The sequence below is a fragment of the Equus quagga genome, chromosome 13 (assembly GCF_021613505.1).
Source record: "Equus quagga isolate Etosha38 chromosome 13, UCLA_HA_Equagga_1.0, whole genome shotgun sequence".
Lineage (NCBI taxonomy): Eukaryota > Metazoa > Chordata > Mammalia > Perissodactyla > Equidae > Equus > Equus quagga.
The window spans coordinates 101,142,231-101,159,785 of NC_060279.1; the positions used below are offsets into that span (position 1 = coordinate 101,142,231).

General features: G+C 47.2%; 1 protein-coding gene across 1 annotated transcript; it reads right to left on the bottom strand.

Moving 5' to 3' along the window:
• Nucleotides 1-7,305: 7,305 nt before the first annotated feature.
• LOC124249864 (cytochrome c oxidase subunit 6B1) lies at nucleotides 7,306-14,891 on the bottom strand. The gene is made up of 4 exons (XM_046681341.1): nucleotides 14,777-14,891; nucleotides 13,259-13,375; nucleotides 11,982-12,082; nucleotides 7,306-7,499 (listed from the first exon to the last, which is right to left on the bottom strand). The coding sequence occupies exons 2-4, from the start codon at nucleotides 13,362-13,364 to the stop codon at nucleotides 7,446-7,448; spliced, it is 261 nt and encodes an 86-aa protein (XP_046537297.1). The 5' UTR covers nucleotides 13,365-13,375; nucleotides 14,777-14,891; the 3' UTR covers nucleotides 7,306-7,445.
• Nucleotides 14,892-17,555: the final 2,664 nt, after the last annotated feature.

A 17,555-nucleotide genomic window follows, 5' to 3' on the forward strand; every position in this document is an offset into this window, starting at 1 on the left:
TGTGCATCCTCCAGTGTGCCGTCTCCTTCCAGTGAGGACACTCGGGCTACTTCCAACTCCCCCTCCACCACTGCCACTGTGAACACTGCTGCAAGGAGCACCCTCACGCACGGCCCCGTCGAGACTCACGTGTCTCTCTTAGGGAGCAGAATTGCTGGGCCACAGATACGTATGTGCCAGGTCGTTTTCCACAACAGGTGGCCCCTTCCACACCCCAACCAAGTTTGTGAGTGTTCCTGTATCCTTCCATCGCCACCCACACTTGGCATTATCCAGCTTTCTAGTTTTTGACAGAGTGATTCAGTGTAAGGTGCTACCTGCCATTATTTCAACTCTCACTTCTCTTATTACTAATGATTTTGCGGATCTTCTCAAATGTTCATTAGCTTTTTGGATTTCCACTCCCACGCACGCTTTCATATTTTTAATGTATATGCATATATTCCTCAACAATGTATAGAATAGTTTTAGGTTTTTTGGTAAACTTTAATTAAATTGTATCTTATGGTACATATCCTCATGCAATTGACCTTTTTCCCCTCAGTATTACGTTTTGAGATTTATTCATCAATATGTAGCTCTAGCTCATGCAGTTTTTCCAAGAATACTTCATGGGTCAAAGTTTCCTTTCCAAATGAATTCATTTTAGCAGAGATGTTACAGAAAAATGTCATCAGTGGCAGCACAGAGGTATGCACATTTAGCAACACTCTGAAACCTGAAGTTTGGGCACTAAGTAAAGGCTGAAATCTCAGGTGCTCCTTTGGGTCAGCTGAGCAACAGAGGGCCTGAAATTCATAGGTAGGGGTGGGAGAGGTGACTATCATGCCCAAGAAAGGGAGACTTCAGGGCTGGGTGGGGCCAGCATGAAGTGCAGGATGAGGAGGAGAGAGAAAAGCAGGGAAGGGGGAAAGAGAAGTCAGGGGGAGACTAGACGTGGCGTGAGGTGGTAAAGCAAGGAGGAAGGTGTCACCGATTAATTGTCCCAAATAACTGAAGGGAGCACTTAACTGTTTCTCCAAATTGTTTTTTTTGTTATGTTAAGAGATGCAATCACCAACTGCCCTGAACGTGTCCAAACCCCACCCAAGAGTGATGCCTGTCCAGATGGGCGGAGAAGAGCCCAAGAGATGACCTTTGCTTCATTTTAATGCTACGATCTCTGCCACAGGAGGAGCTTAGGCCTTATTACCATAACCTGTAAAGTATGCGGAAGCATGTTTTCCAACTGAGCCTGCGCAAGCGAATGCCCACCTCTCCCTCTTGAATATTCATTTCCCATCTGAAATAAAAGGCCCCTGCGGTCCTGTGCTTGGGGAGCCACGCCTTTGGAAACAATTCCCCATGGTCTCTATTTGCTGCAAATAAATTTTACTTTGTGTGACAACTCCTTCTGGTGAAGGCTTTGATTTCATTTTTTTTTTAAGTTGGCACCTGAGCTAACATCTGTTCCCAATCTTCTTTTTTTGTCTTCTTCTTCTCCCCAAAGCCCCCCAGTACATAGTTGTATATTTTAGTTGTAGGTCCTCCTGGTTGTGCTATGTGGGACGCCGCCTCAGCATGGCTTGATGAGCAGTGCCATGTCAGTGCTCAGGATCCGAACTGGTGAAACCCTGGGCTGCCGAAGCGGAGTGCACGAACTTGACCACTCAGCCACAGGGCTGGCCCTCGCTTTGATTTCAACTCACTAAGAAGTGGACCCACTTTGGTTTCATAACAAATGCACTAGGGAGCTGTAGCCAGAGGTCTTTTTATTTTCTTCTCAAACTTATTGAGCACCAAGTATACGCTCATGCTTGAACTAAGCATTAAGGTCACGGTGCACATAACAAGTTTTCTCATGCCCAGCCCTGTGTGGGGCGATGCTGGGAACACAGCAGTCATCAAGACAGTACTGTCCCTGCCCTCACAGGCTCACAGGAGAATGGGGGAGACAGACCTTCACCAGAGAGCGACAGCCCAGCACGGTCAGAGAGGATGCTAAAGTGACCAAGGCACCAAGAGAGGAAACACAGGCCACAAAGGGGAAAAGAGAGGTGAATGTGTGAGCTCAGAGGAGGTGCTGACCCAGCCAGGGGCACAGAGGAGGGTTTCCTGAAGGAAGGGATGTTGGAGGAGGAGACTGAGGCCGGCAGGTAAAAGGCAGGGAAGAACATTCCTGACAGAGGGAATGTGGCATATACATACAAGGGAATATTATTCAGCCTTAGAAAAGAAGGACATCCTGCCACGTGCAACAACATGGACGAACCTGGAAGACATGGTGCTAAGTGAAATAAGGCAGTCTCAGAAGGACAAATATTCACGAGTCCACTTCTGTGAGGCATCTAGAATAGTCAAACTGAGCAGAAAGTAGAACAGTGCTTGCCGGGGGCTGGGGGCTGGGGGAAATGGGGAATTGCTAATCAATGGGTATAAAGTTTCAGTTATGCAAGATGAGTAAGTTCTTAAGATCTGCCGTACAACATTGCACCTAGAGTCAACAATACTGTATTGTACACTTAAAAGTCTGTTAAGAGAGTACATCTCATGTTACGTGTTCTTACCACACACACACACACACACACACACACACAAAGACTGCGAGAAGGAAAAGCTTCTTGGTGTGTCCACCAATGTGCCGGGAGCAACTCATATTTAGAGAGCATTTCCAACACACAGGGCACTGCTCCAAGCCCTTTCCGCACGGCATCAGGCACCGTTCTAAGTGCTGTACAGGGAGCAGCTCATTTAATTTGCACAATGACCCTGCGAGGAAGGTGTCATTAACTTCATTTTACAGAAGAGGAAAGCGAGACACGGAGAGGTCAAGTAATTTGCCCATGGTCTCATAGCTGGCAAGTGGTGGAGCCTGAATTTGAACCCAGACCGTCAGCTCCAGTCCTCCCCGCTTAACCACTATCTTCTCCTGCTTCTCTGAGTGTATACTGACTTTGCTGGAGTAGCTTCCTTTTTTTTTTTTTTTTTTTTAAGCCAGGAGAATATATTCACGTATTACCTATACAACTTGAAGAAATTTAAGAGTATCAGATGGGCAAGCAAGGATCTCCAAGGACTATTGCTAATGGAGAAAAGCAAGGTTCAACACTGGGACCAGCAGGCTACAACGAAGAGATGGCAGGTGGAGGGAGGGTCTGGTTGCAAATGTATAAACTATCTTTGGAAGGACACACAAGAAACCAGCGATGACAGTCACCTCCTTATGGCTAAAGGAGAAGGTGGGGAAGAGACTGATTTTTATTGCATAGTTTTCGTTCCTTTGAGAGGGTCGAGAGAGTGATATTATCAAAATGATGAAAGAGGAGTTGTTCTACTATCTTCCCCGTAAAGAACACTGATTTTGAAAATTCCCCACAGATGAGAGTGCGGTCCACAGCAGAAGTTCCAGCACACCGCTGGGGCAAAAAAAAGATCCGAAACTGGAGGCACTGAAGAGGAATCCTGAGGAGTTCTGCCCAGTTAGGGGGCAGGGAGCGGCTGGGAGACGCACAGCCAGGTTCGCAGAAAGCATCAGAGGGACCTGGATCCTACTAACCGTGTCACAGACATCAAGAAGACTGCACGTGGGCCACCGGCGATGCCTGATCTGTGGATCCCCCACCTGGCCCACGGGCACCTCCAGTGCTTTGCACGCCTCACCCCCACCCCTCTACCCCAGGGCAGCTCCCTGTGCGCAACCCTGAGGGCCGCGGGGGTGCGCCTTTGCAGATGCTAGTGAACCCATGCAGAAAGTCAGGCAACTCTGCAGGATTGGGAGAAAGCACACAAACTTAAGCATTCAGCACAGCCCTAGGGAGGAGGATGGGAGGCTGTCAGCATTCGGTCTGGCTTGGCAGGATTGAGAGAAGGCATACAATCTTCAGAACTCCCCCCCAGGAGGGAACAAGCAGTGTGGAGCAGGCGCATCCATAGGGAAGGTCTGAGAAAGCCTCGGAAGCTACCAGGGCTGATGGAGGCATTTCTTGCCCAGAGCCAGTTGGTAAGACTGGAGGAGGTGAGTGAATCTTCAGATGTGAGGCAGCAATGAGGGTTGCAAGAAACATGAGAAATCTAGGAAACATGGCATCACCAGAAGAACACAGTAATTTTCTAGTAACTGAGCCCAAATAAATGGAGATCTGTGATTTGCCTGATAAAGAGCTATATTCAATCCTGTAAAATGTGGGGTCATGTCAAGATGAATACAAGGAAATGAGGGTGTGATATTATATCCAAATTCACATCATCCCATGGTTTTCCTGTATCAAGTTGCTCATATTAAATTCCTGTTTACTCCATAGGCCTCGGGAGGTTTCAGTCTTGTGCTCTGAACCCTCTCCATACAGATACACTAAAAGGAAACCCACAGCCTCATGGACCGGTAGGCGGATGGAAGTGTCAGTTTCCTCTCTTGTAAAAATAGCAGCTCGAGTTGTTGGAAGGCCTGAGGTAAGGCAGGTGAGCTGCTCAGCGCGTAGCTTCAGAGCGGTTCTACAGCCTGCAGCTATACAAGGGCAATGGATGAGAAATGGTCCTCAGCAGTCTCCCACAGGAGAGGCAGGCGATGAGAAACTGCCTCACGGCAGCTCTTGACAAGACTGCTTATCTCCCTTCCTTTCTGGAGGAATCACGGGTGTCCTGCCAAGGTTCGGGTGTGACCACACGTAAGCATTGCCTGTGTGGCTCATGTGGAGATGTGCAAGGTTATTGGGGAGCCACGGCCGAATAATTTCCCATAGTATCACCCTACAGGTCATTTGCCAATGGCAAAAAGGGAGAGCAGATCTTTCCAGAGGACATAGCTAGTGGCCGTCACCTTTCCCAGGGTTTAGACTCTGCCACCACTAACTGGGCAACCTGGCATCAGGTAGCTCCTGATGGGAAGCGGTAAGGAGATACACACAGGAAGGATTCTTGCAAAAAATACTTGATCTGCATCTAATCAAGCCTTTAAAGCTAACTTCTAGTTTAGAAGAACCAAAGAAGATGCTAGAAGAAGCTGAATGACACCACGAGGAAACAATAAGGCAAATCCAGAGTGGGGGACATTCAACAAGACAGCTGGCTTGGTCTCTTAAAACTCCCTCTTAGACCAGCCCCAGTGGCCTAGTGGTTAAGTTCAGTGTGCTCTGCTTCAGAGCCCTGGGTTTGGTTCCTGGGCATGGACCTACATTGCTCTGTTAGCAGCCATACTGTGCTGGTGGCCCACATACTAAAAAATAGAGGAAGATTGGCAGAGATGTTAGCTCAGGCCAAAAGCTTCCTCAGCTAAAAAAAAAAAATTCCCTCTTATAAGGGTGGGTGGGGTGGGGTTGGGGCCTATCCTAGAATTTTTAAAAAGACTAGAGACCTAAAAACCAAATGTACAATATGAACTTTGATTAGATTCCGCTACAAAAAACAAACTAAACAACAGCATACAGCTGACTTTTTGGGTTCAATTTGGGAAATTTGAATACGAGACATTAGAGAACTAGCATTAGTTTTTCTTAGGCATGACAATGGTATGAAGGAACATGTCACTTTTCAGAGATGCATGCTTAAATATTTAGCAGTGAAGTGTCAAGATGTTGGGAAACTACTTTTAAATGGTTCAGTAAAAAATAACGTGTATACACATACAAAGTGAATATGACACGAAGTTAACAATTGTTAAACCTAGGTGGTGGGTGTAAGGGTAATCATTGTACTAACTGTTCACTTTTTCCATATGCTTGAAAATTTTCATAATAAAGTGTTGAAAATGGGAATAATATACTCTTAAAAAAAATCCCTGTGCTCATGGAAATTATATTCTAGTGGTGGGGGGGGCCAATTATCAAGGATGAGTAGTAAAATATAAGGGATATTAGTGCTAAGTGTTTGAGAAACAAAAGGACTGACTGAAGGGCTGCAAAGTGTGAGTATGGGAGTTGAAAGGGTAGGTCGAGTGTTCAGGAAGGCCAGGGGTTCTGTTTGAGGCAGACCTGGACACAGGAGTGAGAGCTGTGGCGACAGCTGGTGGAGAGGTGCTCCGGCAGAGCAAACACAAGTGCAAAGGCCTTGGGGTTGGGGCCAGCCTGCGCGGAAACCGCTCATCAGCTCACAGTTCCCATCACCCTGAGAGGCCAGTGTGGCAGGAGCTGCATGAGCGGGGAAGTGGCAGATCAGAGGAGCCAGGAGAGCCCTTTCAAATCTGTATCAAATCAAATACATATATAATACGTATTTATCAGCGCTTCCAGATGTATGGGCTATCTCTGGAGGAACACACGGGAAATTGCTAATGGTGGCAGCCTCTGGGCAGAACTGGGTGACTGGGGTCAGGGGAAGTCCTCCATTGTGACTTTTCACTGGACTTTCCGTTTCATCTGAAATTCCATCTGAAACTTCAGCGTCTACAGTGCCTCACAGCCCCTCTGTGCACACTAGGGTCTCCTGTTTACAGCCCCTCCTCCTCACAGGCAGCCATTTCCCATTTCCGGAGATCCCTCCCTAGGGCCACCTTCCCTCAACACAAGAATCAGCTCTGCTCCTGTGCATATGCTTCAGATAAGTCTGTTGACAACCATTTGAGCAGCTGAGGAAACAAACACCAATTCAGCCACAACACGGTGCTTTAGCTGGTCAGGAGTTCCCGCTGACAAATTTGGTGACTATTTGGGACTGTTATTGTGTGGTAATTCCTTGGGGTCATCGAGGAAGAACATTTCTTAATTTGGCCTTTAATTTAAATGACTTCCAATCACCATGATCAACATCAATGAGGAGGCCAAGAACAAAGAGAGAAATTTCACATTGTGCAGAACACAGCTTATTAGATGATATTAAGAATTTACTGTTAATTTCTTAGATGTAATAATGGTAGTGTGATTATGTTTAAAATAAATCTGTATCTCTACAAGAGAAACATACACTTACTTATTTCTGGATAAAATATGATCTCCAGGATTGGCTCTAAAATTACCTAGATGGGGAGAGGAGTAGTTAGAGATGAAACTGCCTGGCCATTTGTTGATAACTGTTGAAAATAGGTGATGGGTACATAGGAGTTTTTTATTATACTATTTTCATGTGGTTCAAAAATTACAAAAAATTTAATTTTTTTGTACAAATAATAACAGGAAATATACAGATAAATTTTAGCATATATAGGGGCTTGAGGCTATTTTGCATAATCACTCATTCTATTGTCTGGTACACAGGAGGTGGTCAAAGTTTAATAAAATTAAAAAAAAAAAAGAAAATAGAAAAAATAATCACCCCAAAGCCCCTTTTACTGGTCAAGGTACTAATTCCACCCCAGCCTCTTGCCCGATCATATACATATTTTACACATAAACAGTCTTACACTTTTCCAACGAGTATTTATTATTAAGCCATGATTCAGGATCCTAGGGTGGGGATCACCATGTCCCTGGGTCCCCCTTCACCACCCTGGGAGAAGCAAAGAGGACAGAGGAGAAGTGGAGTGGAGCGGAGCCCGTTCAGATCTTCCCAGGAAATGTGCCTTCCGCCCGGCGGTCGTCCCAGGCTGACACCTGTGGAAAGACAGCAGTGTCACTCCTTTCCGCGGGGAAACCAGGTGAGTGGATATCTTTGTCTTCCTCACCTTGTCCACCTGTTCTGCCAGTCAACAGTAACCCCGTACCTGCAATGTGCCAGGACCATAACTTTTTCAGGAGCCGGGAACCAGCAACGACCCAGAAAGACAAGACTCACGGTCCTGAATGAGCTGACATGGGTTGACCCATTGAGGGGGTGCGGCAAAGGGGGAGGAGTAACAGGCAGAAAAACCCCCGCCTGACTGCAGGGCTGTCCGCGGGGAGATGTGTGACTGTATCGAGCTTTGAGAGTGTGGCTGTGCCCCACTTCAGGAACCCCCCAGTCAACCCCCAGTGATATTTGTCAGAAGAGAGGAAAGAAGGAACACAGGAAGCTGTGGAAAAAACGAGGCTGATCCATGCTCCAGCACGGTTGGATCTCCAAGACATATAGTCAAGTGCAAACAGGGGCCAAACAGAATACAGAGTGGGATCCTACTGCTGATCACGGAGGTATGCGTACACACAAAAAGGATGGAAAGGCCCACAGCAAACTGTTAACACTCCCCAGAAGTAACACTCTGCAACTTGTGGACCTTCCTACGGGCAGCCAGTGTTTGTGTTTTTACACACACACACTCACACTTACATGCTCTATATTAGAGGCAGTGGGTAAAAGCATGGATAAGGAAGACTGAATCTGAATTCCTGCCCTACCACTTCCCAGCTGTGTGACCTCGGGCAAATTACTCAACCTTTCAAGGCCTCAGTTTCCAATTCTGTAAAATGAGGATACCGATCATAGTACCTACCTCATCCCGTCTTTCAGCTTGTTTGCCCTTATATGATATAAGGTGCTTACAAAGTAGGCGGCCCACAGTAAGTGTCATGTACGTGTCTATTTTATTTACATACACATATGCCACATCACAAATACTCTTTACTTTAAAAAATATATATACAAACTGGGCCATCCTATAGATTGTTCTGCAACTCGCTGTTTCCACAAGTCTCAAGAGCTCTTTCTGTATTCTGTCACATAGATCAAGACAAATATACCAATATTTACCTAACTTGGGCTGTCTCTGAATGTTCCAAATTATCAACAGCTCTGCAAAGGACATCCTCATACATGAACATTTTTGTAGGATGTCTAGATGTGGAATTGCCAGATTTGGAGTATGATTTTTTTCACTTTGAAAGACCCTGCCAAATTGATCTCAAAAGTGACTGGACCAATTTACGGAACCACCAACACTTAGCACTATCGACCTTTATAACTCTTGCGCCAGACTGCAAGCGAAAACAAGCATCTCTCTGTTGTTTTAAGCTGCGTTTCCCTGATGACTTGAGTGGCGATGAACATCTTTTCATGTCCAGGGTTCATCTGGATTCCCTTATACCAGACTTGTGCTGTCTACAGCCCACGGTTCTCTATGTGTGACTTTCTCAGTCACTGGGTTTACCTCCCTCTCCCGCTCTCTCTTTTTAAATTAGGGAACCAGCTGGCCTGGTCCTTTGGCAAATTACTCTTTGCCCAGTAATCCCACTTCATGGAAAGGAAACTAAGGAAACCACTCCAATAGAGGGGAAAACATTTTCTGCAAGGAATTGGACATGGAAGTATCACTTAAAATATGGAAAAAAGACAGTCCAGCTAAAGGGGGAGTATTTTTAACTGTTAAAGATGACGGCTACACAATAATTGAGCAGCCTGTACCGACATGAAAGTAGGTATACAATGCATGTTAAGTAAAAAAAGCGAAGTCAAAACAGTATCTAGTGTATGATCCATATCTGTATTTTATTTTATTTGTTTCAAAGACTGGCACCTGTGCTAACCTGTTGCCAACCTTTTTCTTCCCTTCTTCTCCCCAAAACCCCCCAGTACACAGTTGTATGTTCTAGGTGTGAGTGCCTCTGGTTGTGCTATGTGGGATGCCGCCTCAGCATGACCTGAGGAGCGGTGCCACGTCCGCGACCAGGATCCGAACTGGCGAAACCCTGGGCCACCGAAGCAGAGCGATCGAACTTAACCACTTGGCCATGGCGCAGGCCCCATATCTGTATTTTAAAAGTATATAAACACACTCCTACACATACAGTAGCACACAGAGAAGGAAGGGGAAGACTTACAACAAATGACTACGGAAAGTTAACTTCAGGGCTCAGAAGGGGACGCCTAGGGAGTTTTCACTTTCTACACTATATAAATCTCTCCTTCTGAAGAGTCTACAAAAAGCCAATGCTATTTTCCAATGGAGAAACTAAAGATTTTTTTAAACCAGAAAATAAAGGATGATTGGAAAATATGTTTTAAATGTTCATATACAAAAAGTGCTCGACTATCACCCCCACTCCTCCCAAAATACACGTTAGGATTAGAGACTAATCAAAAAAAGATACACAGGAAACATCTGGAAGATGCTACAATATTACCTGCAAGGTCAGGAGGATGAGGAACATTTTTTTGCCCCTTCCTCTATTTTTTTTAAGTTTCTGTGAAGTGACTATACGGCTTATAAAAAACAAAAAGATGGGCACGGATGTAGCTCGGGCCTGTCTTCCTCAGCAAAAAGAGGAGGATTGGCAGCAGATGTTAGCTCAGGGCTAATCTTCCACACACACATAAAAAAAAGCAGAAAAACCCCAAAAAGAAACAACAGCAATAACAAAACACTTATTTTTACTTCACCAAGTTTCTGGAATAAAGGAGCCAGGGCCGCTGTGTATAAAGGGGTCTGCACATTTATATCCAGCCCTCACGGGCCAGACACAGCCGGGACCTGAGGAAAGGAACCACACAACCCAATGATCCCAGTTAAGGGCAGGTCCACGTCCTGGGGACTGGGGTGGGCAGTGACACTGGGACCCTCTCCAGCACGCGCCCAATGCAGGCCCTAAGTCTGGAGGGGGGATGTTATGGGATCAGAACATCATGCTACCCAAGATCACCCAGGGACAAGGAGAAATTTGGGAGGGCACAGGGTCGTCAAAGACACTTGAGACAGTGTGGCCAGAGAGGTGGGAGGAAAACCAAGTGAGCTGAGGAAGAGGGCCATAAAGGCAATCTGTTCTCGAGAAACAAGCCCCAAAGATGCTTAAAATACTGAAAGATTAGAACATAATCTCCATCAAAAGGGGACCAGTTAAATAAAACATCCGTAAGTCATTGAAACAAATTTGGCAGATCTATATGCACTGTCATAAAAAAGGCTCCAAGACACACCAGAAAGTCAAAGCAAGTCACAGGACAGGAGAGAGCATGAACCATCCCTACACAGAAAGGGCCACAGGCTGACGTATGCTAAGTTCACAGAGAAGGGACCAGCTGACAGCAGTCACTGCAGGGGAGGGCACTGTGCAGCGCAGGAGGCCTTCTACTTTTTATCTTACTGCACGGCTCACATTCACTTTGTTTTTTTAAGTGAACACTATTACTTTTACAACAGTATCATATTTTAATTCTAGGACACATGGTTTTTCATTTTAGCATCTCTGAAATTAGCAGGCTTGTTACACTCATTTCCAGCATTTTTTAAAAAAAGATTCAAACATCTCTCTAGGGGCTGGCCTGGTGGCTAGTGGTTAAGTTCACACATTCCGCTTTGGTGGCCCAGGGTTCACTGGTTTGGATCCCGGGTGTGAACCTACACACTGCTTGTCAAGCCATGCTGTGGCAGGCATCCCACACATAAAGTAGAGGAAGATGGGCACAGATGTTAGCTCAGGGCCAGTCTTCCTCAGCAAAAAGAGGAGGATTGGTGACAGATGTTAGCTCAAAGCTAATCTTCCTCAAAAAAAAAAAAAAAAAGAAGAAAAGAAAAAGATTCAAACATCTCTCAATGTTTCCTGGAGTCAATGGGGTCTTTGATGTGATGGAATAGAATATCGTTAAACATCAATTCAGGTCAAGGGAAAAAGGGCTGCCTTACTGTGTCCGTATGTTTTAGAGATGCATACTGAAGGAGGTAGGGATGAGGTGACCCTTTTTGGGATTTGCTTCAGAATACTTTAGCAAAGAAAAGAGAAAGAAAAGGGATGGATGAAGGAAATGTGGAAAAATCTTGAAATTATTCAGTTTGGGTAACAGGTAAACTTGGAGTCACTGAATTACTCTACTTTTATGTATATTTGAAAATGTTCATAATAAAAAAAGGACAGGATCACACAAGATGGTGAGCTCCACAGGGACAGGAAGCTGGCATTGAGTATATCTGTAGAGTGCACGAGGGAGATGGACCTGGCGAGGAGATGGCCCTGGTCACCTGGGCTGAGAATGGTGACTGGTCAAGAATATGGGTGAAAGGAGGAAAGGGAAGGAAAGGGGGGCAATTCCAGGAAAAGGAAAAGGCCACATCCCACGGACAGTGTGATGCCCTGTCCTCCTCTGCCCTCGCAGATGAGCTCCCACCCAGTCACCCCCCTCTGCTAAGACCCCACCCCAGCGCCCCAAGGGCCCCAGGAGGAGGCACGTACCCAGGATAGGGGGCACAGGGACTTGTACACACGCCGGTACCATTCGCACACGGAGACATCACCCCCTTTAGCAGTCATTGCCTTCTCACAGCGGTGGAAGTCTGTGAAGAAAGGGGTCAGGGTCAGCCCAGACTAAGGACTGGAAACACATTTTTGATCAAAACTCAGAGAAATGCTTCTTACTTCAAAACCAGTTATATACACACACGCACACGCACACGCACAAAGTAAGTTTCACAAGGACTGCATACAAGAGTACTAAAAAGGGCTAGACACACCTCACCAAGCTGATTTTGCAACCCCTAGAGAACTACTGTTCAACTGGGAAATTCTGGCGTTGGGAATGATGGGACAAACATGACGGGCATGTGTGGGGATTATGGGGTCCAGAACCAGGGCAACGGAAGAAGGAGGTCTTCATGTCAAGATACTGACCTCCTAGAGAGGAACACAGGAGGGGGATCATCTGGTTTTTAAAAGTAGGCAATTAACTAAAAGAGAAAATTACTCCAGGTATTCCACTCCTGGGCACATTCCCTAGAGAGAAAAGTACTCACATGGACATCAAATTACATTTGTAAGAACGTTTACAGTAGCAGCATTCGTAAGAGCCCCAAAGTGGAAATCACGCAAGTGTCCACAGATAAACTGTGGGAAACTGCACAGCAAGGAAAATGAGCACACTCCGTTCCCCGGCATGGACAAATGCTCAAAACCGTCGAACAAAGAAACCCAAACACAAGAGAATATGCACAGTGGTTATAAAGCTCACAAAGGGACAAACCTAAAAGCAGTGATAAAAGCAAAATGTGACCACCCTAAGTTGGTGGGGTCACATCTCTAGTGGGGAAAGTTGGGAGTTGTGTTCAAGAAAGTGCGGGCAGTGGGCAGGGGAGCTCAGAGTGCCGGCAGCATCTAGTTTTCTATCCAGGTTAGTTACACAGGGCAATCACTTTAGAATTATTCATTTAGCTGCACATTACATTTTATTTCCTTCTTGTATGTATGTTACATCACACACACACATACATACACAAATAAATCTTTAAAAAAAAAAATCACTGTAGAAGTCAGTTTGTGACCCTAGCCAAGATCTTGAACACAGCTGGTGATGAGGGGCATGGGCCCTGCACGGTAGGATGTCCAGAATAAAAGAGAAGAGGCCTCGGATGCATAGGCCCTCTGGGAGGAGGCAAGAGGTGAGTGACTTGAGGTGTGGGACCAGGGGAAGGTCTGAGGGCCCCCCGCCCCCGACCCGCTGCCCATGTCCTGCTTACCCAGATAGTTCTGCCAGCAGTTCCTGGTCTGGTTCTGGTTGGGGAAGCGGCTGTCAAAAGGGGCAGTCTGGTAGTTCTTGATTTTGCTCTTAATGTCTTCTGCCATGGTGCTGACTCCTAGAGGCAAAGGGAGTGGATATTAAGTGTGGAAGTCACAGCAGGGTTGGCAGTAAAATCAGGCCTTATTTGTCCCCAAATAACATTAGCTAACATTCATGGAGTGCTTATGACAGGCCAGGCACTGAGGTACACACTTTACTCCTATAGTCACTTTAAAAGGTAGGAACTCTCTCTGATTCACAGACAAGGGACAGGGTTTCTAAGTGACTTCCCAAGGTCATATAGCATACGAGTGGGGGCGCCACACTCAATCAGAGACATATCTACACTTCGGAGGTTCTTAATCTCTTTGTGCCATGAACGTCTCAGGGGTCTAATGAACCCCTTCTCAGAACGTGTTTAAGTGCATTAAAAAAGTGCATAGGATCGCAAAGAAAACCAGTTACATGTAGCTGAGGATTAACTACCACAATTATGCAGTAACCATCAATGACAATGATACTTTGCGGCATCTGCAACCATAACGTGATAGAAGATGACCTGTGATTTTGGGTGCTGACAAAGTCACAGATGATGCTAATACTACTCAGGTTACTGCCTCCATTCCTAACGGAAGGAAATGCTACATTTCAATTAGAGACTAGTAAAAACACAGATGTAACTTTCCCCCCATTCAGGTACTAGCACCCCTTGAATTTCACCGATTCTGTGGACCCGGGGTTAAAAATCTCTACGATAATCTCTCTTATGAGGCGACACAGTTTTTGCCAGGGAATCTGAGAGAATCTGCCTCTATTCCAGAGAATTTGAGGAGTCGTGGGGTTACAGAGGTGAGCAGGCCAGTGTTAAGTTTAAGAGATCCAAAGTAGTGATGGGGCCCCAGGGAAGAGTCTCTCGACGGCGGGGGCCGTGGGGAGGCGGGACACAGAGCTCCAGCCGCTGGGACACAGGCGCGGTCGGGAGTGGTTCCGGGCGAGATCTCGACCCGCTATCCCGGAGTGAGGGCGGATCGCGAATGACGCTGCGGCCCCTCCAACGTCCCAGGAGGAGGAGGGCCTGAGTCCATGGAGCTGGGCAGGGCCCAGGCAGGCCGTGGGGGCCACACCTGCGGCCCGGTGATGATGAGCACCGAGCCCAAACCCTGGTCGCTAGCTAAGTAGCTTAGTACCTCTGAGTCGCAGATGCCTCACTGTCAGAAAGGGCTAATCACAGGCAGGCCCTACCTCACAGGGCTGGAAGGAGGATTAGATGAATTAATATAGGTCGCCTGGGATGCTAACTGGCATTCGGGAAGAACTAAATAATCATCGGCTACGACTAATCACAGAACAGGACCCCAGTGCCCGGGGAGGCCGGACGCCGCGGGCCGGAAACCCCACCTCGTTCTCGAGGAAGCTAGGGTCCGGCTGCTCTGTCCCCCAGGATGGGGCCCCGGGTACCCGAGCCCTCGACACTCACCTAAAGACGCCCCTGAAGCAGCTTGCTGCTCAATGTGACCCTCAGCAAAGACGCCAGCGTCGGACCGGAAGCGGAATTCGGACCGGCCGGAAGCGGGGCGAGCCGGAGTGCAGGGGAGTCTTACGTGCGGCTAGAGCGCCCACAGGGAGGCGGGCCCCGATGCCACTTAGGCCACGCCCATCCGTGCGAACTACGGCCTCCTATTGGGCAGGATGCCTGTTCATCATCACTCCTGGCCCAATCGTGAGCTTGAGTGGCACTTTGAAGGGCTCCGACCTAGGGCTTGACTTGAGACACAGCCGGGTTATAGATTCTCGTCGCTTACCTGTCTTTACCTGGAGACAGGAGTTCTGGGTCCTGGGGCTGGCTGGAGAGTGGGCCTGGGGAAAAGAGCCAAGCGGAAGTGTTCTGTTCATGCAGAACCTATTTATTGAACGCTTACTCTGTGCCAGGTACTTCTGTTCGGGTTGGGGATGCATCTCTGAACCAAACACAAAAATCGCTACCCTCATTATGATTATTACGGGGTCAATTCTTAGGGAACTGAAAATGAACCAGTCTTTCTCTCAGGATCATTTGTCCCGTTATGAGGAGTGCCAGACTCCACTTCCTGCTCATTACCATCTTTCCTTAAACCTCAGAAGACACAAATAAGCAAAGATTTGAGTGGCTGAGGGCTCAGAAATGAAAGTCCTTCATCACAGAGAGGAGGGGTTAAGAGTTAGCTTGAGCCTGTTAAGGGCCTGGCTGAAATTGGTCCATCTCGGAAAATGGCAACTCTATTCTTCTGGTCACAGAGTTTTCCTTGACTCCTGTCTTTCTCTCACATCCCATAGCTGATCTATCAAGAAATCCTGTTGGTTCTGCCTTAAAATATATATCCAGAATCTTCTGCCACATCTGGTTCAAGCCACCAGCACCTCCAGCCTGGACTGAGGAGCCCACTCCCTGGCCTCCTAGCTTCCTTGCTGCCCTCCACAAGCAGTCCACTCAGCCAGAGGGACCCTGTTAACACCTCAGTCAGATTGTTTGCCTTCCTTGGCCTAGAACCCTCCCCTGGTTTCTGGGCTGAGTCTTTTAGTCTAAAGTCAAAGTCCTTACAAATGACCTACACAGTTTGGCCCCTTCATACCCTCATCTCTTACCCCTCTTCTTACTCCCACTGCTCCAGCCACACTGGCCTCCTCACAGTTCCTTAAACACGCAGGCTGACTGCCCCCTCAGGGCCTTTGCACTTGCTGTCTGCTTGACCTGGAATGCTCTTCTTGCCACTGCCTCCCTCCCTCACCTCCTTCAGGTCTTTGCTCAGATATCATCTTCTTGGTGAGTCTTTCTCAGGCCAAATATTTAAAATTGCCATCTTGTCAGTCTCTATCTCCTTTCCCTAGTTTACTTTTCCGTAGCACTTATTTCTCATATACTATATCCTTCCTTTTATTGTATTTCCTTTTTTTTTTGTCTCCCTCAATAAAATAGAAGATCGTAAAGGAGGAATTTTTGTCTGTCTTATTTGCCATTGGATGTCCAGCACCTAGAACTGTGCCCAGAACATAGGAGATGCACTATAAATATTTGTTGAATGAGTGAATTTCTTCTGTGAATAAAAGGCCTTCTGAGGACTGGAAGAGGGAGCTGTGGAGGAGACCTTTCATCCCTCCTCTCTGTCTGGCCTCCACAGCTTCCCACATACTATGTTGGGTGCAGTGTTCAGGCTTAACCAGGTCAGGGGCCTCTTACACATTCCATGTTTGTTAGTATTGTAATTGTTTGTGGAACTGCCTGTTTCTATGCCTGCAGTTGACCCCCTTCAATGAGATCTTCCTGAAGCCCAAATCTTTCCCCTGCTTAACCCCTCCATGGCTCCCCTGTGCCCTTGGAACAAAGTCCAGGCTCCTTACCATGGTGCACAGATCCTTCGTGACCTAATCCATGGTCCCCTTTCCCACCACACTGATATTTTAGTTTACTGAACAGTGCTGTCAGATCCACCTCCAGGCCTTTGCTCATGCTGTTTCTTCTGCCTGGAATATTCTTTGCCTACCTGACTTCTCACATCATCTGTTTACTCCTCCAGGAAGCCTTCCCTGACTGCATCTGCCCGGGACTAGGCCAGGTCCTTTCTTTTGAGCCCCCTCAACTGCCCGGAGTTTCCCTATCCCAGCCCTGACCACTCCGGGCTGTCCTTGTCTAGTGATGGGTCTGTCTCCTCACTGGACTGTGAGCTTCCTGAGGGCAGGGTCCAGAGTTTTCTTGTCACTGCTGAATCCCCAGCATCGCCCACAGGAGGCCCACTCAGTAGCCTCTCTTTAGGGGTTCAGTGGTTCCCAGAATGGGGTAGGCTGTCCTGAGTTCTCTGTACTCCAGCTTGGAGTGGGGAAACAGAGTAAGTGGTTTTGGGGGGCAAGCACTAGGTCTAATTCTGTGATGGTCCCTATCACTGGGAGGGCACATAGGAAGCGCTTTTTGGAGCCTGCGTTCTCTCTTCAACGGGGTCACAGTAGGTAAACTCGCAAGTTAGTGATTGGGTGTGATTCCTTTACAAGCCCCAGCACAATGCAGGTACACAGTAGGCCCTACGGGGACTGAGTTTGATTCCTTTACATGTCCCATTACACAGCGAGCACACAGTAGGTCCCCTAAGGGTCTGGGTTTGTCTTGGTCACGAGGCATCGTGGGATCACACAGGCAGAGGGATGTGCGTGTGATGGTGCACACTTAGGATTCCTAACAGGTCTAGTCAGTATCAGTGGGAAGGATGCAGACAGCATGCCAGACGAGG